The sequence below is a fragment of the Bombina bombina genome, chromosome 9 (assembly GCF_027579735.1).
Source record: "Bombina bombina isolate aBomBom1 chromosome 9, aBomBom1.pri, whole genome shotgun sequence".
In the NCBI taxonomy this organism is placed as follows: Eukaryota; Metazoa; Chordata; class Amphibia; order Anura; family Bombinatoridae; genus Bombina; species Bombina bombina.
Genome location: NC_069507.1, coordinates 39,798,377 through 39,819,701, shown reverse-complemented (window position 1 = coordinate 39,819,701; position 21,325 = coordinate 39,798,377). Strand labels below are relative to the sequence as shown.

General features: G+C 37.0%; 1 protein-coding gene across 2 annotated transcripts in view; it reads right to left on the bottom strand.

Moving 5' to 3' along the window:
* Window positions 1-21,325, bottom strand: part of LDB3 (LIM domain binding 3) — a 129,369-nt gene that overhangs the window by 41,291 nt on the left and 66,753 nt on the right. For both annotated transcript variants that reach the window (XM_053692045.1, XM_053692046.1), the window contains exon 3: window positions 9,110-9,261. In XM_053692045.1, coding sequence (XP_053548020.1) covers window positions 9,110-9,261 — 152 coding nt within the window. The remainder of the gene's footprint in view (window positions 1-9,109; window positions 9,262-21,325) is intronic.

Genomic DNA, 21,325 nt, shown 5'->3' with positions numbered 1-21,325 from the left:
CTCTTTTGGATGGTAACAGACTGATTTAATGCAAGATACTTTACAGTTCTGTATGATAGATACTGCCCAGTAAGTGGACCTCATACATATATTATGTTCTTACAGATAGCCCTCTAATGCTGATGGGAATATACTGCAGATGCAGATTACTGTGCTAAGAGAGAGCATTTGCAGCTAAATGTCAAGAAAATCAAGTTTATCTGGTATATTTTTTTATTTTCTCTAATGGAACCTTGTCCTTTGTGTTTGAAACAAATGAGCTAAAATGATACAACATTGAGTGGCTACTATGGTATTTTGTTGATAATCTCTGACATTCTTCTACAAAAGTAAAACAAAACAAAAAATCTCATTCATTAGTTAATGACCAGTTTTGGATTTATTCACAAAGCATCTAATTTAAACATTCTTGCAAAGCTTGTTGATATAATTGCAGCCTGTCCATTGCAGCTGTGCACTTATTATGTAGCCATAAAACATCAAAGTTACATTAAAATAAATGACTGTAGGTGTATTCTGCATAAGTCATTATAACGTACGCACATTAAAAGTAAAGACTAACAAATATCTGCTAATGCTGATACAGCAAAAGCTATCTAAAAAAATAAATAAAAATGTTTGGAATCGCTTAGTGAAAAGCACTAAGTCTACTGACTTTAATCACTTAACACTAATTAGTTAGTATTGACCTAAAGTAGATCGTTTTCCATCCACTGAGAGTGGAAAGAAATTGAGACAATAGATCAACATGATGCTTTTGAAGGTTTATAACTAGTACACTTTTTCAAGGATTAATCACACAAAAAATACATAAAATTTACAATTTTGGAAACATAACACAAAGAGGCCCATTTATCAAGCTCCGTACGAAGCTTGTGGGCCCGTGTTTCTGGCGAGTCTTCTAAAGACCGCTGCTCCATAACATGTCTGCTTGCTCTGAGGAGGTGGACAAGAATCGCCATAATTCAACCCAATCGAGTACGATCGGGTTGATTGGCCCCCCTCTGCTGGCGTCCCATTGGCCGCGAATCTGCAGGGGGCAGCGTATTGCTCTCCGCATTCAGCGAGGTCTTGCGGACCTGATCCGCACTGTCGGATCAGGTCCGCAAGACCTTTGATAAATAGGCCTCAAAGTGTAAAATATTTCTGAAAACAGAAACACTATTGTACAAATATCTAGATAAAAATTGGTATTCATCGAGAAATACACAGAAAACTACCAGTCTTTTAATTCCTGTTTTCCAGTGTGAGGATTGGTAAAAAAATAAATCCCCTAATTGTTTAGCTGGGCAATTGCAATAACACAATTTAAAGAACAAATAACTAAGATATTTTTGATGTCCTTCAGTGTATTGCTCTCCTTTGTGTCAAATATTACCGGCAAATTGTGGGCCTATTCTAGACAAAAAAAACAACAACACAAAATGGAATCCTATTATGTCTTCCTGTTTTGCCCAATCTTTCATCCATCCAGACAAAACAACAACAACAAAAACACATTCATTCTTTCAGTTAAATGATTGATGTAGTTCTTGTGAGAATTCCCAGCAAGCAGTTTTAAACATGTCTAGATTTGATGATGTTTTGTTCCAATGAGCAATGGATTTTTACAACATCCAGTATAATTTTTTTTTTTCTATATAGAGCATGGGAGGATACGTGCTGCAAATTGCTCTGCTACAACACCATGGAAAAATATATTGAGAAACATTATAAATTATTTTAATAAAAAGGCAATGATATAATATTTAATCTTTCAAAAATATTATAAACTTTATAGGTTTTTGTAAGTGGTTTTATAATCTGGAATTTATTGTAAAATCCAAATACTTTTTTATTTTCTGATTTTTTATTTTTATGAATATTTTAGGAATTGTAGTTAATATGGACCAATTTGCTATAATTTTTGGACATTTCCCTGTAACTATTAGTGTTTAGACACTTTTGTTTTTATTATTTTGTATTATTATTATTATTATTATTATTTATACCACTCTTTAAATACCTCTGGATCGGTTACCTATATTGCATTATACATAGTAGTTTTTTGATGGTCAATATATGAGTGTCTGACAATTTGCTAAATGCTCCTTGCTTTGAGTAACTTGTCAACATTTAAAATAAAATACAATCAATAAATAAGTGGTTAATAAACAAACAAATAAATAAATAAATAAATTGTTTTTGATGCCTGAAGGCAAGAAAAACAGCTTAATTGTAATCCAAAACTGCTGGTAACTCTATCGTGTCCAACTCTAGGGGTGCAATAGTACAAATTGGTACAATTGGCAATCTGTTATTTGCATTGTTTTTATATGCTTTGGGTGAATGTATGCACCCTCAGTTTTAATCCTGTTTTTGAATAAAACATACGGAACTTTTTGGAAGCCTGAGCTTGGTTTGATCTTTCCGGTATGGATACCTGGATACCTGGGCCATTGTCCCCATACCTAAGATCAGGGCCGGCTAAACCATGGGACCAAGTGGGTCCAATGGACCCAGGCAGCAATTGATAAAGGAGCAGCACTTTATTGACTGAGTCAGTCACTGGCAGACCCAGACCACTTTTGTGTCTCCATGGGGAAGTCGCAGGCTCCCAGCAGTATATCCTCCTCATGCACAAAGTCATATTGAGAATGGTATCACATTATGTTAATTTTTCCAGTTTTCACTAGAGATATTAGTTTTAGTTATATAGTAAACTCTTATTAAAATGCGTTGATTGTGTTACAATGTTTCCGTATAGACACTTTTTTAGACAACAACTAAGTATTCAGGGCCAGCTTATGAGTGGAGCGCTAACAGTTACGCGCAACGATAAGGGTGTTTGCGCACGTTGTGTTTTCAACTCGTATTACGAGCTGAAACTAAATGAGATTGCAAAACAAAAAAGAGGCAGAAAACACATCAAAAATACATTACAAAGTACAGTTACACTCATATTAACACCATCTGATAAAAATTATTTTTTAAAAATATTGCACAAAAAAGTTATAAGGGCTCAAAGATATGGAGGCCTATCTATCAAGCCTATAGACCGGCAAATGTTCAAATTTGTCAAGGTAACATACGATCCGCCGGTCTCAATTCGACGCAGATCGATGCTTACGTCATTACAGATGTTTCGAATACACATTCGGATCTATCTGACACTTGTTTCCCAGTTATCAAACGTCTAACAGGTACGCTCGGGTCTTTTTTACGACCCAGCATAACTGGTTTTCAATCCGCTACCCTGGAGGCCGCGGATGCCATAGAAATCGATGGGAGTCTGAAAGCACCAAAAGCTTATGTTCGATGCTGCCAGATATCCCATTTATTTCTATAGTTGAAAACAAGTTACATTTACACCTTAAACACCCCTAATCTGCCGCCCCGACATCGCCGCAACCTAAATAAAATGTATTAACCCCTATTCCGCCGCTCCCCGACACCGCTGCCTCTAAATGACTGTTAAAGTTAGGGGTTTTGTTAAGTTTAGGGGTTAATAGCTTAATTTAGTTTATGGCGATGTGGGGGGCTGGCGGTTTAGGGGTTAATAGGTTTAATAAGTGGTAGTAATGTGGGAGGCCAGGGATTTAGGGGTTAATACATTTATTTAGTGGCGGTGGGGTCCAGGAGCGGCGGGATAGGTGTTAATAGCTTTATTAAAGTTGCGGCGGGGTCCAGGAGCGGCAGGATAGGGGTTAAACATTTTAGTATAGTGGCGGTTTTGAGTGACAGGGTATAAATAAAGTTGGTAAAAAGCCGAATAGCAGCGAGATCGATGACTGTTAGTTAACAACAGTCCACTGCATATCGCCCCGTACTTGGTGCGCAACTTTTTTTATAAATATGGAGATCGTATTCAGGTCCGCGACTGCTATGTTAGGCGATGTTAGGCGAGCGTATTGGTGCCGGCGAATGCAGCATAGTTGACGGCTTGATAAATAGGCCTCCTAGTCACGTAGGCACTAAACGCATTGAAGGAGTGTTTTTGTTGATATAGTTGTTTATATCCTTATCTATTGGTGGGCGAGTATAACACGATATTCACACTGATAGTTTTTTACCCTGAGCTATTTTATTGGTGCAGCTGGTATGATTGGGAGTGGTTACAGACAAAATATACAATAAGTAGATGTCTTTCTGGAATTGTAGACAATAACCGATCAAGTATTTTTTAATCTTAGGATATAGGCAGATCATTTGATGCGAAATAGATGAATCACATAGGGGCCAATTTATCAAAGTCTGGCGGATATGATACGCTGTCGGCATTTAACATTGCACAAGCAGTTCTAGTGAACTGCTTGTGCAATACCGCCCCCTGCAGATTCGCAGCCAATCAGGGGGTGTCAATCAACCCAATCGTACACTATCGGGCGGATTGATGTCCGCAGCCTCAGAGGCGGCAGACCAGTCAAGGAGCAGTGGTTTTACAACCGCTGCTTCATAACTGCTGTTTCCGGGGAGCCTCAAGGCTCGCACGGAAACAGGGGTATCAGGGGCTATTCGGCCCTTGATAAATAGGCCCCTAAGTTTTTATAACTTATTAATCATATTACCGTGCCACATATCTGATAGTCCATGATTTACATTTTTAATATGAACCTGATTTTGGGATGCGGACTGATTATTGTGGGGTTTGTATATGGTGAAATATCTCCCTTTTTTAATTAATGTTCACACATAACCCATATTTTAGAGATGATTTAGACATAGGGTTTATATCTGGTACTTCGATTTTTAAACCTATGGCGGTAACTGGTTGTTATTGCACACATCTCTTTAAGGGGAGGTTACAACACACAGGTGTTTCAGTTGTGATGAACGTTTGTTAAGCATAAAAGCAGCACTGTTTTAAATTATTATAAGCCTAAACTTGTTTTTACCTGATTTTATAAATGTTTTTTGCATTTGTGACTTTTATGCTGCTTTTGCTTTTAGAAACACTGTACCAGGAAGATCTGGAGTGACCTCACCCTCAACCTGCTTCCTGGAACGTTGGTAGCGGCACACTGTTGATCCCGGTTCCTCACGTATTTCAGTCACCTGGACAGCTGAGAAGTTCCAGTTTGCATTATGAGCACTTGTCATAGAGTGCCACTACAATTGTCAATTCTTCCTTTATTACTCATCCTATTATAGACGTTACTTGGCCATGTGGCGCTCTTGTTGCTGTCTTTTTTTCATAGTGACGATTTGAAGGTGAAGAGCCATTCCTCTACTACTAAGGAGCAGTCTTGGTACCAACAATCAGAAGTCCAAGTGTTTCTAAAGAGCTGAGATTGAAGTTATTTTCATTCACTATTAATAGTATATAAGCACTTTATTTGGGATTTTTGTGTTTATTTAGTCTAGGGGATATTGCTGTAGTTGTATTCATTTTGTGCTGCTTGGAGGGCGCCCCCTTTTGGTATATTGAGATGATATTGATAATATATTTGAATAATTTCAATTTCTGAACAATGTAAGATAAATACAAGCACAAGATTCTGTTTATTTAACCCTCACCCATACATTTAAAGTGCAAGAATTATGTTTTCATTTTTCCCTCTGTGTATGATGGTTTTACAAATAATACATTTTGGTAAAGGGGCACTGCATAAAATGACAAGCCATATTATGTTAGAGCATTTCATTAATAAACAAATTAATTTTTTTCCCTGTATGTTTAACCACTGTACCCAATTTTGTGCCAATACCTTTTTTGGTGAATTTGGAGAAAATATGTAGGTCACCACTGATTAACTCTACTGGCATATCCATCTCAAGAGCAATACATTACAACATTAAAGGGACAGTCTACAATATAATTGCTATTGTTTTAAAAGATAGATAATCCCTTTATTACTCATTCCCCAGTTTTACATAGCCAACACAGTTATATTAATATACTTTTTACCTCTGTGATTACCTTGTATCTAGGAACCTTCTTCCAGCCCCCTGATCACATGACTGTGACTGTTTATTATCTATTGTCTTAAATTAAGCATTGTTTTGTGCTAAATCTTAAATAACCCCCTGTGCCTGAACACAGTGTTCTATATCTATATGGCCCACGTGTACTTTCTGTCTCTTTGTGTTGAAAAGAGATTTAAAAAGCCTGTGATAAGAGGCAGCCCTCAAAGGCTTAGAAATTAGCATATGAGCCTACCTATGTTTAGTTTAAACTAAGAATACCAAGAGAAAAAAGCAAATTTGATGATAAAAGTAAATTGGAAAGTTGATTAAAATTAAAAGTCCTATCTGAAAAATGAAAGTTTAATTTATACTAGACTGTCCCTTTAACTAGAATATTTAACTTATTTGCAAGGGTTAAAAACATAGGGGGGAAATTGAATTTGCCTTACAATAAAATGCTCTTATAAAATAGAGAATTGTATTTATATATCACAATGTTCCTTTAAGACAGTTGCAATCTATCAGTGCTTGAAATGAATTGCCCATAACATAACTATCCTTTTAGCCTGAGATTCCATGAGAGAAAAAAGGTTTAGTCATTTACTGGAACTAGAAATAATAAAGATTGTTATAAGAGCCATATGTCAAACTCTTGATAATGGAAAAGTCTTTTTTTACATCTATGTTATTTAGAGAGAAAGAAAAGGGACTTTATTTCAGCACAAAGATGTCCTCTCAAAATAATATCCAATCACCTTGAAGCATTGTTTGCTGCTGCGCTATTATTCCAAACTCGTATGCTGTGAAATCATACAGTGCATTTAGCAACCCATTGGAGTTTAGCGGATTTTGATGCGTACATGATTGAAAATGCTGTTGAAGCAGAGGGTTTATTTAATATACGACTGCCCTTATCCATGGGTTAAGGTTTGACCATTAAAGGGGCTATTAAATGTGAACATTGTATTTAATAACTATTACTTACATTAAAGGGACAGTCTACTCCAACATTTTTACTGTTTAAAAAGATAGATAATGCCTTTATTACCCATCCCACAGTTTTGCATAACCAACACTGTTATATTAATATACTTTTTACCTCCATGATTACCTTGTATGTAAGCTTCTTCTGACAGCCCCCTGATCACATGACTTTTTTTAAACTATCTATTGAGTTGCATTTTATACAATTAGTGTCTGCCACAAACCTCGGGCCTTAGCACACTGTTATCTATATGGCTCACATGAACTAGCACTCCGCTATGGTGAAAAGCAAATAAAAAAGAATGTGATAAGAGGCTGACTCTAGTGGCTTAGGAACAGACAGAGAATTAGAGGTTTAAAGGATATAAAGTATAATAATATAACAATGTTATGATTGTGCAAAACTGGGGAATGGATAGTAAAGGCGTTAACTATCTTTTTAAACAATAACAATTCTGGTGTAGACTGTCCCTTTAATATGTTAAAATCTTGTTTGCATGAAAAGTTAATTTAAAGGGACAGTCAACACCAGAATTTTTGTTGTTTAAAAAGAAAGATAATCCCTTTATTACCTATTCCCCAGTTTTGCATATCCAACACAGTTATAATAATACATGTTTTACCTCTGTAATTATCTTGTATTGAAGCCTCTGCTGACTGCCCCCTTATGTCAGTTCTTTTGACAGACATGCAGTTTAGCCAATCAGTGCTCACTCCTAGGTCACTTTACGTGCATGAGCTCAATGTTATCTATATGAAACATGTGAACTAATGCCCTCTAGTGGTCAAAATGTATTCAGATTAGAGGCAGTCTTCAAGGTCTAAGAAATTAGCATATGAACCTCCTAGGTTTAGCTTTCAACTAAGAATACCAAGAGTACAAAGCAAAATTGGTGATAAAAGTAAATTGGGAAGTTGTTTAAAATTGCATGCCCTATTTAAATCATGAAAGTTTTTTTTTGGACTTGACTGTCCCTTTAAAGTTGTTAACATACCGAAAATTAAAGGGATATAAAACCCAATTTTTTTTAAACATGATTTAGCTAGAGCAGGCAGTAGCTAAAGTGGGACTTAAATAGAGCAACGTGTTTCAGCTCATAATAGCCTTTCACAAGCCGAAAACACTCGTCGAGATACCCTTCGGATAGGATAACAACCACTGTGGACACATCCTCTGGTGTAAGTAAGACTTATACCTTTACCAGTGGTTTTGCTCTTTTTGGTTATTTAATTTTATCTTTACATTCCAGCTATTCATGGACTCATTATCTCCAAAACTACACAGAAGTTCTCTGGACAATATTTGATGCAGTTTATCTTGTAAACCATACTACACTTTTATTTTATTGTGGATTTTTATGTATATTGCATGTGTGGACACACATTCTTTGTTTGATTGTATGTAGATTTAATGATTCGTTATTTTTAACACTTTTTAACGTTCCAGACCATCAGATACTAATTAGGCTGCAGATTGCATCGCATAGGTATTTTTCTCTCTCCATGAGAGCATTGGTCTTATATACTATTTTGCTTTTAGGATCGTTTCCTACAGCACAGAGACATTTTTTTTCTTTGTAATACACACTATAGGTAAATCAATGTTAGCTTTCTTTGCACACTAGGAGAATACATTTCGTTCCAGTGTCCTCTAAAACAAGAGGGCTGCATATTGTGTTATATATAGGAGTCATATTATATACAGTGTTATATTAAGGAGGCATACAATTCCTAAACCATATATATGTATATTTTGTACATAAGAGACATTTTACATTAAACAGGCATATATAACTCTCTCTCTCTCTCTCTCTCTCTCTCTCTCTCTCTCTCTCTCTCTCTCTCTATATATATATATATATATATATATATATATATATATATATATATATATATATATATAAAACTGTAGCTAGTGGTTTTAGCTCTATAGAGCATAAGAAATGCAGGAAGCAATAAACATATTATTATAGGCCTGTATAGCAGATCTCTGGAATGTGAGAATTATAGGCACAGATCTTTCTTAATGACTTACCACACCCTAAGGACCTAAGGAGTGGAATAGTCAGTTTGTTCTAGACTTGGAAATGTCAGACAAATAAGGATGAACATTCCCATTAATTAGAATCTCAGAGATCAGTTATATTCTAACCTCAAAGATCTGTGAAAATTGAGCAACAAATTCTTACTTAAACCCCAATCCATAGTTTAAAAAAACAAAAAAACAAAAAAAACTTACTTCTGGAGGGTAAGACCAAGATTGTAGCTGGCAGACTTAATCTTGTTTTGTGCTTCTAAGTGGGTCATTCCTTCTGTGCTAACTCCATCAATTGCAACAACTAAGTCTCCTTGGTTCACATTTGATTGGGCTGCCTTGCTTCCTGGGGTGACCTGGTGAGAAATAAGCATATTAATAGTATGCAGTTAATGTTCTTCTGTATTTTTCTCATGATTAAAGGGATATGAGACCCAAAATATGTATTTTGTTATTCAGACAGAGCATACATACAATTTTAAAAAAGTTCCAATTTACTTTTATTATCAAATTATCCTATGATATTCTGTGTTGAAGAGATACATAGGTAGACATCTGGAGCACTTCATGGCAGGAAATAGTGCTGCCATCTAGTGCTCTTCCAAATGGATAACTTTCTTGTAAAACTGCTGCCCTCTAGTGCTCTTGCAAATGGATAACTTTCTTGTAAAACTGCTGCCATCTAGTGCTCTTGCAAATGGATAACTTTCTTGTAAAACTGCTGCCATCTAGTGCTCTTGCAAATGGATAACTTTCTTGTAAAACTGCTGCCCTCTAGTGCTCTTGCAAATGGATAACTTTCTTGTAAAACTGCTGCCCTCTAGTGCTCTTGCAAATGGATAACTTTCTTGTAAAACTGCTGCCCTCTAGTGCTCTTCCAAATGGATAACTTTCTTGTAAAACTGCTGCCCTCTAGTGCTCTTGCAAATGGATAACTTTCTTGTAAAACTGCTGCCCTCTAGTGCTCTTGCAAATGGATAACTTTCTTGTAAAACTGCTGCCCTCTAGTGCTCTTGCAAATGGATAACTTTCTTGTAAAACTGCTGCCATCTAGTGCTCTTGCAAATGAATAACATTCTTACAAAACTGCTGCTCTCTAGTGCTCTTGCAAATGGATAACTTTCTTGTAAAACTGCTGCCATCTAGTGCTCTTGCAAATGGATAACATTCTTGTAAAACTGCTGCCATCTAGTGCTCTTGCAAATGGATAACATTCTTACAAAACTGCTGCCCTCTAGTGCTCTTGCAAATGGATAACATTCTTACAAAACTGCTGCCCTCTAGTGCTCTTGCAAATGGATAACTTTCTTGTAAAACTGCTGCCCTCTAGTGCTCTTGCAAATGGATAACATTCTTACAAAACTGCTGCCCTCTAGTGCTCTTGCAAATGGATAACTTTCTTGTAAAACTACTGCCCTCTAGTGCTCTAGCAAATGGATAACATTCTTACAAAACTGCTGCCCTCTAGTGCTCTTGCAAATGGATAACTTTCTTGTAAAACTGCTGCCCTCTAGTGCTCTTGCAAATGGATAACATTCTTACAAAACTGCTGCCCTCTAGTGCCCTTGCAAATGGATAACATTCTTGTAAAACTGCTGCCATCTAGTGCTCTTGCAAATGGATAACATTCTTACAAAACTGCTGCCATCTAGTGCTCTTGCAAATGGATAACATTCTTACAAAACTGCTGCCATCTAGTGCTCTTGCAAATGGATAACATTTTTACAGAACTGCTGCCATCTAGTGTTCTTGCAAATGGATAACATTCTTGTAAAACTGCTGCCATTTAGTGCTCTTGCAAATGGATAACATTCTTGTAAAACTGCTGCCCTCTAGTGCCCTTGCAAATGGATAACATTCTTACAAAACTGCTGCCATCTAGTGCTCTTGCAAATGGATAACATTCTTACAAAACTGCTGCCATCTAGTGCTCTTGCAAATGGATAACATTCTTACAAAACTGCTGCCATCTAGTGCTCTTGCAAATGGATAACATTCTTACAAAACTGCTGCCATCTAGTGCTCTTGCAAATGGATAACATTCTTACAAAACGGCTGCCATCTAGTGCTCTTGCAAATGGATAACATTCTTACAAAACTGCTGCCATCTAGTGCTCTTGCAAATGGATAACATTCTTACAAAACTGCTGCCATCTAGTGCTCTTGCAAATGGATAACATTCTTACAAAACTGCTGCCATCTAGTGCTCTTGCAAATGGATAACATTCTTACAAAACTGCTGCCATCTAGTGCTCTTGCAAATGGATAACATTCTTACAAAACGGCTGCCATCTAGTGCTCTTGCAAATGGATAACATTCTTACAAAACTGCTGCCATCTAGTGCTCTTGCAAATGGATAACATTCTTACAAAACGGCTGCCATCTAGTGCTCTTGCAAATGGATAACATTCTTACAAAACTGCTGCCATCTAGTGCTCTTGCAAATGGATAACATTCTTACAAAACTGCTGCCATCTAGTGCTCTTGCAAATGGATAACATTCTTACAAAACTGCTGCCATCTAGTGCTCTTGCAAATGGATAACATTAATATAAAACTGCTGCCATCTAGTGCTCTTGCAAATGGATAACATTCTTACAAAACTGCTGCCATCTAGTGCTCTTGCAAATGGATAACATTAATATAAAACTGCTGCCATCTAGTGCTCTTGCAAATGGATAACATTCTTACAAAACTGCTGCCATCTAGTGCTCTTGCAAATGGATAACATTAATATAAAACTGCTGCCATCTAGTGCTCTTGCAAATGGATAACATTCTTACAAAACTGCTGCCATCTAGTGCTCTTGCAAATGGATAACATTAATATAAAACTGCTGCCATCTAGTGCTCTTGCAAATGGATAACATTAATATAAAACTGCTGCCATCTAGTGCTCTTGCAAATGGATAACATTAATATAAAACTGCTGCCATCTAGTGCTCTTGCAAATGGATAACATTCTTGCAAAACTGCTGCCATATAGTACTCACGAAAAAGGCTGGCTCCTAAGCATATGTCCCTGCTTTTCAACCAAGGATATGAGTTGCCCAAAAATGAATTTATTTTTCAAACAAAGAAACACCTTTCCCTGATGTATTGATGTTTAGATATTAAACAATGTTACATAGTTCCTAAAAAGAGATTAAAATCCTTCTGAAATATAGAATGATTTAGTGTCAAAGGTTTGATCATTTCATGGGGTTTTAAAGACAAAACTTTGGATGTTTCAAACACTCTGTACTTGATCTATGGCACAGGTACCTAAAGGTATCATCAGCTACAACTCATTTATTTTTAACCTCTTGTTTTCCATATAATAATGATGGAGAGAACTATAATTCCAGCATTTAAAAGGCAGACAGCATGGAATTTCTAATTCCCACCTAAAACTAAAACAAAATTTACAGATTTTTTTCTTTTGTATTCATTAATGTTAGTGAGAGACGACAGATAAACTTCAGCAGCAAATCTCCACAGAGATAGATGTCATTTTGCTTCAGAGTAAGTTCTGACATTAATCATTTATAATGCAACTGAGATAATTACAATAAATGAGAAGTATTATTGTCTAAACAATGCATATATTTAAATATATAAATGTTATTAGTACAAATATAAAATGTGTCTCATTGGTGGAATATGATAATTAAAAGTGCATTGCTAATGATGTGTGTGCAAAATATTTAAACACATAGTTAAAATCCTGCACTAGTTGAACTCTTCTACCCTAGCATAACATTACTACTGATTGATTCCTACTTGAGTATGATACTTCTGATTGGCTAACTACTGATAGTCATTTGGATGGGTTGATCATATGATTAGCAGTGAGAAGGAATTTGATCATAAAATATTTTGCCAAACTAGAGAATACGTGTATTTCTTTGCAATTATTTACCTCTGAAGCAAGCCAGTATCATCCAACATCACAATAGAATTTCTTTAGTGTTTATGTGCATATGTTCTAGAAATTAAAACAAATAATCCCTCCTTTGTCAGACTATAGATCTATTCTTGTTACAGTAATTACTAATTACACAACTGTAAAGAAACTAGTTGATCAACTGTAATTATAGCTGAGGGTAAACAGAGTTTTATAGCTGCTGTAGGAGCCACATGAAATAAATCTGGAGGAGATATTTAAATAAATATATTTTTGATTTCAAGCCGACATATTTTAACCACAGCCTTTTATACTGGTGAATGATCTTAGAATACAAATAAAGATATTCAGACAGGCTGCATACGAATATTAATCTGAGTTCTCTTATATAGAGAGAAGGATGCTGTACAAAGGATATGCATGTGCATTGCTATTTCTTCAACAAAGGATATCTAAAGAATTGAGCAAATTAGATAATAGAAGTAAATTGGAAAGTTGTTTAAAATTGCATGCCCTATCTGAATCATGAAAGTTTAATTTTGACTAGACTGTCCCTTTAAATGTACTTTTTTTTATTGCATTAGGAACCGTGAAAATAAAATGCCAAAGTGATCAAAACATTTTATACTAACAAGCAAAACATACTGTACTAAGGGAAAGATTACGAGTGGAGCCTTTTTGCACATCGGGTTGCGCTCGTTTTACAAGTTGAAAGTAAAAAGTTTTCATGCGCGCATAAACCCGATGCAAGCAAAAATATCATACCGACTGTGTTAAAGGGCCAGTAAACCTAGAAAATAGTGCAGAATTATATAACATTATATTAGTGCTAGCTTTATACAACCTAATATTGCCGCTGGAATTTTATAAAAAAAGAGGGTTTTTCAGATCCACCCTCTGTGGTCTACTGAGCGGGTCTGACACTGAGTGTAATGGCGCGGTTGGGCCGGGCTGTGACTAGACAGCTGGCCAGATGCGCTCTGAGGGAAAACCAGACCCGCACAGTAGAGCACAGAGGGCGGGTCTAAAAACCCCTCTTTATTTTATAAAATTCCAGAGGCAATATTAGGTTGTATAAAGCTAGCACTAATATAATGTTATATAATTCTGCAGAATTATATAACATTATTTTCTAGGTTTACTGGCCCTTTAACTTCTTCTTCCATAGAAGTCAATGGAGTGGGAAAAAAAAACACAACACCAATACTCGTGCGCTAACCCGATCACGTATATTCAAGATCGCTAAACCTGACATGAATGATTAATATTCCCCTTTCCAATGTTATTCACAAAGCAGAATATATAATTTTTAAACAAATATTTCTATATATATCTATTTTACAATAACAGTATCAGATATATATAGAAGTATATATTTAATAATAGAAAGTACATTATTTTCTATGTGAATGTAAAATATCCATTTTGCGCATCGCGTTTCTCAATTTAGATCTTAACGCGGTCAGGTTTAGAAATTTTAAGGCGCGTTATTTAGATATTACATATAAAATATTTAAAAATTGAATACAAATTATTTAAAATGATTAAACATACTGTAAAATGAATAGATATATTCTATGGAATATTGATTCAATGGAATATTTAGAATATTTTACAGTATGTTTAATAATTTTTAATGATTACTCCTGCTGATCTGAATCTGAATAATCAGAAGTCACAAAAACATAAGGATTAAGACTGAATATTTACCAAACAGTAGTATGAAACTATTAACCAAATGCATTACATAGTTTGTATAAGAAGTGACACTGGAATATCTGCCCTATAAATGCTTATATATCTGCAGTTTGTCATTTCATGGGTAACTGCACTTGACACAAGATATACTGCAGAACCACCTTAAATAGTAATTAAAGAAAAACAAAAGACTGCTCAACACAACAGTGAGATGATAAGTATCTCAGATGCAACCTGACATTTGATTGGCTGCTTGATGTTCCCAAGACAATGGGGTATTTATATCTCCTGTTTCTCACAAGACCATTACTGCATAATTCAGGAGAGACACTCAGCAAATGTTTGTTCACTTTTACCGGCATATAAAGAAGCTAGATTGTAGAGATGTCACACTCCATATTTATTGGCTCTCATTAAAGAGACAGCATTATTAACACAAAAAAACAATTTTATTATGAAAATATTGTATGTGTATATTTTCTCTATATAGTCCAGTAATCAACTGATAAGTAGTTAGATTGAAAGATGATTTTAATTTTGATTTATATAATTTATTTTATGATTATTAACTTAATATGTTTCTTTCTGATATTATTATTATTATTCATTATCATAATAATAATATTATTATTATTTTATTTTTTTTGTCAGCTTTGTAAGTACGAGGAAGGTACTCCTGCCTCTCTGGAAGGAATGAAAAAAAAACATAATGTTTAGTGGTATTCCAAAGCAAAAGCAGGCAAAATAAATTATTAAAAAAAATTGGGATGAAACATTTTAAAAGGAAATTTTTAATGTACTGCCCCTTTAAAAAGTTGTGAGGTAAGTTGTGAGGTAAGTAATCAATCACAAATATTCTATGACAACATAAGTAAGCATAAACATCAAACAAATCATGTAAAATTTAGAGTTTTCTATATCTGACAACCCTGTCACATATCTGTCCCTAATTGGTTCTAGTTGAGATTATGAGATAAGGAACTGCAAAACAATGGTTATTTTGCTAATACAATAACTATGGCTAGTCTTGCCTTCTCCAGTAAATGTCCTGATTGGGTTCTCCAAGTAAGGCAAATGGTGGGTGGAGTTTAGCTTTTGAAAAATACTTGCAGCAAACAACGTAAATGCATTCAAAACATTTTCAAACTCATCCACTATGTTAATGTATTGCAAGGCTACAAAATATCTTTTAATTACTGCCTCTTTAAATGGTAGATTTAAATCAGTGAGGACTAGCCTTGACACCCCTGATGTTTCTGACCTATATTTCCCATGATGCTCAACTGGAATGCAGAGTGTCTAAGCATCATGGGAAATGTAGTTTCAAAAAACCTGGGGTGCCAAAATTAAACAACACTGATTTAGACAGAAATAACATCAGAATACTGAGCTTGCCTTGACAATCTATAAAGATCCTTCACAGCAAGTCAAGGAAAACGTTTTTTATTCCTTTTTATTTAAAAAATAAATCACCATGTACAACTGTTCCAATTCTTAAAGGGACATAAAACCCAAATGTTTTTACTTATGATGAAGATAGAGAATGGAATGTCATTTCAAACAACTCATTTTCGTCTTTTATCAAATTGTCTTCATTCTCTTTGTATCGTCTGTTACCCATTTGTAAGAGCACTAGATAACAGCACTATTACCCGTCATGTAGTGCTCCAGACACCTACCAAGGTATCTCTTCAACAAAGAATATCATAGAAACAACGCAAATTTGACAACAGATGTAAATGGGAAACTTTTTTTTAAATTGTATGCTCTGTCTGAATCACAAAATAAATTCTTAGTGTTTCATGTTCCTTTAAGAATGCAGTTTTTGTTGCACCTGGCATTCATGCTAAGGGACTGGCAATGTCTAACTTGACATCCTCGTTCCTGAGAGTGTGCCTGCCAGGTGTACAAACGAGAGCAAAACATACACAGGTGCACTCTTAGTGACATCTTGTACCTAAGTGCACTTTGTTACTCTTCAATTTGGTTCAAATTAAAAAAAAGGACCCTGATTGTCTTTACTGCGCAGGATCTCCATAGACAGTGATAGAAAGCTAAGCATTAAACTTGCTATTGCTCTTTTACTCTACTGCTTAATGTCCCTTTAATCCCTTTCTTATCAAAAGGGAAAAGGTCTCTTGGCAGCTATGGGGTTAAGAACCCCTTAGTACACTTTGTTTGAGTACTACCAGATAACTTATCATTGATATAAATGTCACAAATAGGCCCTCAGCACTGTGCCGGAGTACTAACATCTTTGGCTTACATATGAGTTTTTTGCTGGAATCACGTGCAGACTACTTGTCACCCTAGTGTAGGCAGAAGCAAGAGTATGGAGTATGAGAATTCTACAGTCCTCTTATCAGCCCCTAAATTAGACAGGCAGGACTTGCTATCATTTCTGAATGGAAGCCAAAAAATAAATCCAACAAACTGTGTTCCACAGAGGCTCTCGTATTACACATTCCTCAAAGGTCATATGTGATAGAGGGACTTCTGAGTCTCCCAAAGGACATGTGGCTGATACCTCATTATATGTTGTTTTCTAACCTTCTAGAGTTTCCTGACATCAAATTATCTCAATGAATCCAGGTTCCTAAATGGGGACTTATCAAGAACTCCATAGATGAGATGATGACAAATTGCACATTGGATAAAGAACAGTAAAGCCAAAATTAAACTTTTATGATTCAGACATAGCATACAATTTACTTCTATTATTTAAAGAGATAGTCAACTCAAAAATGTTAATTGTTTAAAAAGATAGATAATCCCTTTATTACCCATTCCCCAGTTTTGCATAAGAAACACTGTTAGATTAATATATTTTTTACCTCTGTGATTACCTTGTATCTAAGCCTTTTCTGACAGCCCCTAATCACATGACTTTTTTTTTTTATTATCTATTGACTTGCATTTTATCCAATTAGTTCAGTGTGTTAGCACAGGTGTTAGCACAATGTTATCTATATGGCCTACATGAACTAGCCCCTGTTGTGAAAAGAGGCTGTCTGTAGTGGCTTAGAAACAGGCAGTAATTTAGAGGTTTAACTGTTATAAAGTATATTAATCTAACAATGTTGGTTGTGCAAAGCTGGGGAATGGGTAGTAAAGGCGTTATCTATGTTTTTAAACAATAACAATTTTGTTGTTCACTGTCCCTTTAAATTCGCTTTGTTTCCTTGATATCATACTAGGTAAGCTCAGGAGCAGCAATGCATTACTGGGAGTTAGCTGATTACATCTGGTGAGCCACGACTTGAAAGGGAGCATGCATCTGGTATTTGCAGCACAGTCACTTTATTTTCAGCCTGCGTTTATGGAAGTTTACTATTATTATTATTATTATCAGGTATTTGTAAAGTGCCAACAGGTTCTGCAGCGCTATGAACATGGGTGGTATATATAAAACGATTACAGGGATCAAATAGGGAGAGAGGGTCCTGCAGAGAGTTGCACTGTTGTAGTCGGCTCTTTTGAAGGTGAACTACAAACAGCTGGCCTCATAGGCTTACATGCTATGGGGTTTTAGGGGATAGCAGTGGAGATAGGAAGGTTAGTGTAGGTTGTAAGCGTCCCTGAATAGTAGAGTCTTCAGGGAGCACTTGAAACTTTTAAAACTAGGGGAGATTCTTGTGGAGCGAGGCAGGGAGTTCCATAAGATGGGAGCCAGTCTTGAGAAATCTTGTAGACGGGAATGTGAGGAGGTAACAAGAGGGGTGGAGAGTAGGAGATCATGAGTGGAGCGAAGGGAATGGGAGGGAGAGTATCTGGAGACTATGGCCCCAATTTATCAAAGGGCTTGCAGACCTGATCCAACACTGCGGATCAGGTCCGCAAGACCTCGCTAAATGCGGAGAGCAATACGCTCTCCGCATTTAACATTGCACCAGCAGCTCACAAGAGCTGCTGGTGCAACGCCGCCCCCTGCTGACTCACGGCCAATCGGCCGCCAGCAGGGAGGTGTCAATCAACCAGATCGTATTCAATCGGGTTGATTTCCGGCGATTCCTGTCCGCCTGTTCAGAGCAGGCATACAGGGTTATGGAGCAGCGGTCTTTAGACCGCTGCTTCATAAGTTGTGTTTCTGGCGAGTCTGAAGACTCGCCAGAAACACGGCCCTTCAAGCTCCATACGGATCTTGATAAATGGGCCTGATGGTCTGAGATGTTGGGGGGAGCAGTGCAATTGAGGGCTTTGTGTGTCAGAGTGAGAATTTTGTGTTTAATCCTGGAGGCAAGAGGAAGCCAGCGAAGGGATTGGCAGAGAGGTGCGGCAGATGAAGAGCAACGTGCAAGGAAGATGAGCCTGGCAGAGGCATTCATTATGGATTGTAAAGGAGCTAGGTGGCAGCTAGGGAGACCAGAGAGGATAGAGTTGCAGTAGTCGAGGCGGGAAAGGATGAGAGAGTGAATTAAAATCTTTGTTGTGTCTTGTGTAAGGAAATGTCTAATTTTATTGATGTTTTAAAGGTGGAAGCAGCAGGCTTTAGCCAAGGACTGAAAGTGAGGAGTGAAAGAAAGATTTGAGTCCAGTGTGACCCCAAGACATCGGGCATGTGAGGTTGGGGTAATGGAGTTGTCAACAGTTATAGAGACATGGGGGGTGGAGATTTTGGAAGAAGGGGGGGAAATAAGGAGCTCAGTTTTGGAGAGATTTAGCTTGAAGTAGTGAGAGGACATCCAAGATGAGATATGAGAGAGACAGTTAACACGGGTTAGCAAGGAAGGAGATAGTTCTGGTGCAGAGAGGTAGATTTGAGTATCGTCGGCATACAAATAATAATGAAACCCGTGGGACTTTATTAAGGAATCTAGTGAGGACGTGTAGATTGAGAAGAGAAGGGGAACAAGGACAGAGCTTTGCGGTACCCCAACAGAAAAAGGTAACGGGGCAGAGAATACCCCAGAGAAGTCTACACTAAAGGTACGGTTAGACAGATAGGAAGAGAACCAAGAGAGAGCTGTGTCACAGATGCTGAAGATTTGGAGGGTATGGAGCAAAAGAGGGTGGTCGACAGTATCAAAGGCTGCAGACAAATCAAGGAGGATAAGTAGAGAGAAGTGGCCTTTTGATTTTGCTGTAAGTAGGTCGTTGGTAACTTTAACAATTGCTGTCTCTGTTGAGTTAAGGTTGCAAAATCCAGATTGCAATGGGTCAAGGAGGGAGTTTAATGTAAGGAAATGGGATAGACGAGCATATACTAGCTTTTCAAGAAGTTTTGAGGCAAGAGGTAGTAGGGAAATAGGGCGGTAGTTGGATGGGGAGTATAGAGGTAAGGGTAGAAGAGAGGGAGGGGACTAGTTGTGAGGGGATGGGGTCGAGGGGACAGGTAGTGAGGTGAGAGGATAGTATAAGGGCAGAAACTTCATCCTCTGTAACAGGGGCAAAAGAGTTAAATGTATGTCTATGTGGGTTTTGGATGATTGTGAGCTTTTGAGGGGGTGGGAGACAGGTAGTAGTATGTTGAGAGCTGATTTCATTTCTGATGGAGTCGATTTTGTTGTTGAAGTAGCTGGCAAAATCTTGGGCTGAGAGAAAAGTTGTTGTGGGAGGTGGGGGTGGGCGGAGAAGAGTACAGGTGGCCCTCGTTTTACAACGGTTCAATTTACACCGTTTCAGAATAACAACCTTTTTTTCCAGTCATGTGACTGCTATTGAAAAGCAATGAGAAGCAGTGCATTTATTAAAATAACCAGTAGGTGGAGCTGTCCGCTAGTGTTGCAGCAAAGCCAAGGAAGCTGAAATTAATCAGTTTAACCAGACCTGAGCTATCGAGCAGATTTCAGAGGAACAAGATCTTCCTGTCTATAAATCAGTCCAGATTGGAATACATAGAAATAAACTGTTTGCAGAAAAAATAGGTTTATAATGCTGTTTAGCAAATGTTTTTGTTCATTTAACTTAGTTTAATTATATATTCTGTGTTGTGTGATTATTTTATTAGGTTTATAATGCTGTTTAGCATTTAAAGTCTTCATTTCAAAGCTTTAAAAATAATGTATTAGGTGTTACTTATGACAATTTTGAGAGGGGCCTGGAACCTATCTATCTCACTTCCCATTGACTTACATTATAAACTGGGTTTCAATTTACAATGGTTTTGATTTACAACCATTCCTTCTGGAACCTAACCCCGGCGTAAACTGAGGGCTACCTGTATTGAATATGGAGATCAGACGTTTTGGGTTTGAAGAAAGAGTAGAGATAAGAGTAGAGAAGTAATGTTGCTTATACAGATTAAGGGCAGAATAGTAGGAGTTCAAGATGAACTTATAGTGAAGAAAGTCAGCAGAACTCAGAGATTTCCTCCATTGTCGCTCAGCAGTACGGGAACATCTGCGTAGGTACCGTGTCAGAGGAGTATGTTAGAGCTGAGGATGAGTGTATGTTTTCCGAGCTATGGTAGGTGGGGCCAGGTTATCAAGGACAGATGTAAGGGTGGAGTTATAGTGGCAGATGGATTCATCAGGACAAGAAAAGGAGGGGATGGAAGAGAGAAGAGGTTCGAGAGAGCTAGAGAGCTGTTGCTGATCTAATGACTTGATTCTTCTGTGAAGTTTAGTGTGAGGGGTAGAAGGAGGGAGAGTTGTAGGGAGGGAGGTGATGGTACAAGTGAGGAGGTGATGGTCAGAAAGAGGAAAAGGTGAGTTTGTGAAGTTTGAGATAGTGCATCGATAACTCAAAATCAGATCAAGGGAGTGACCATCTTTGTGAGTGGGAGAGTCAGTCCATTGTGACAGGCTGAGAGAGGAAGTGAGTTGCAGAAGTTGTTTTGCAGAGGAGGCAGAGGGCTTATCAACAGGGAGGTTGAAGTCACCGAGAATGAGGGCAGG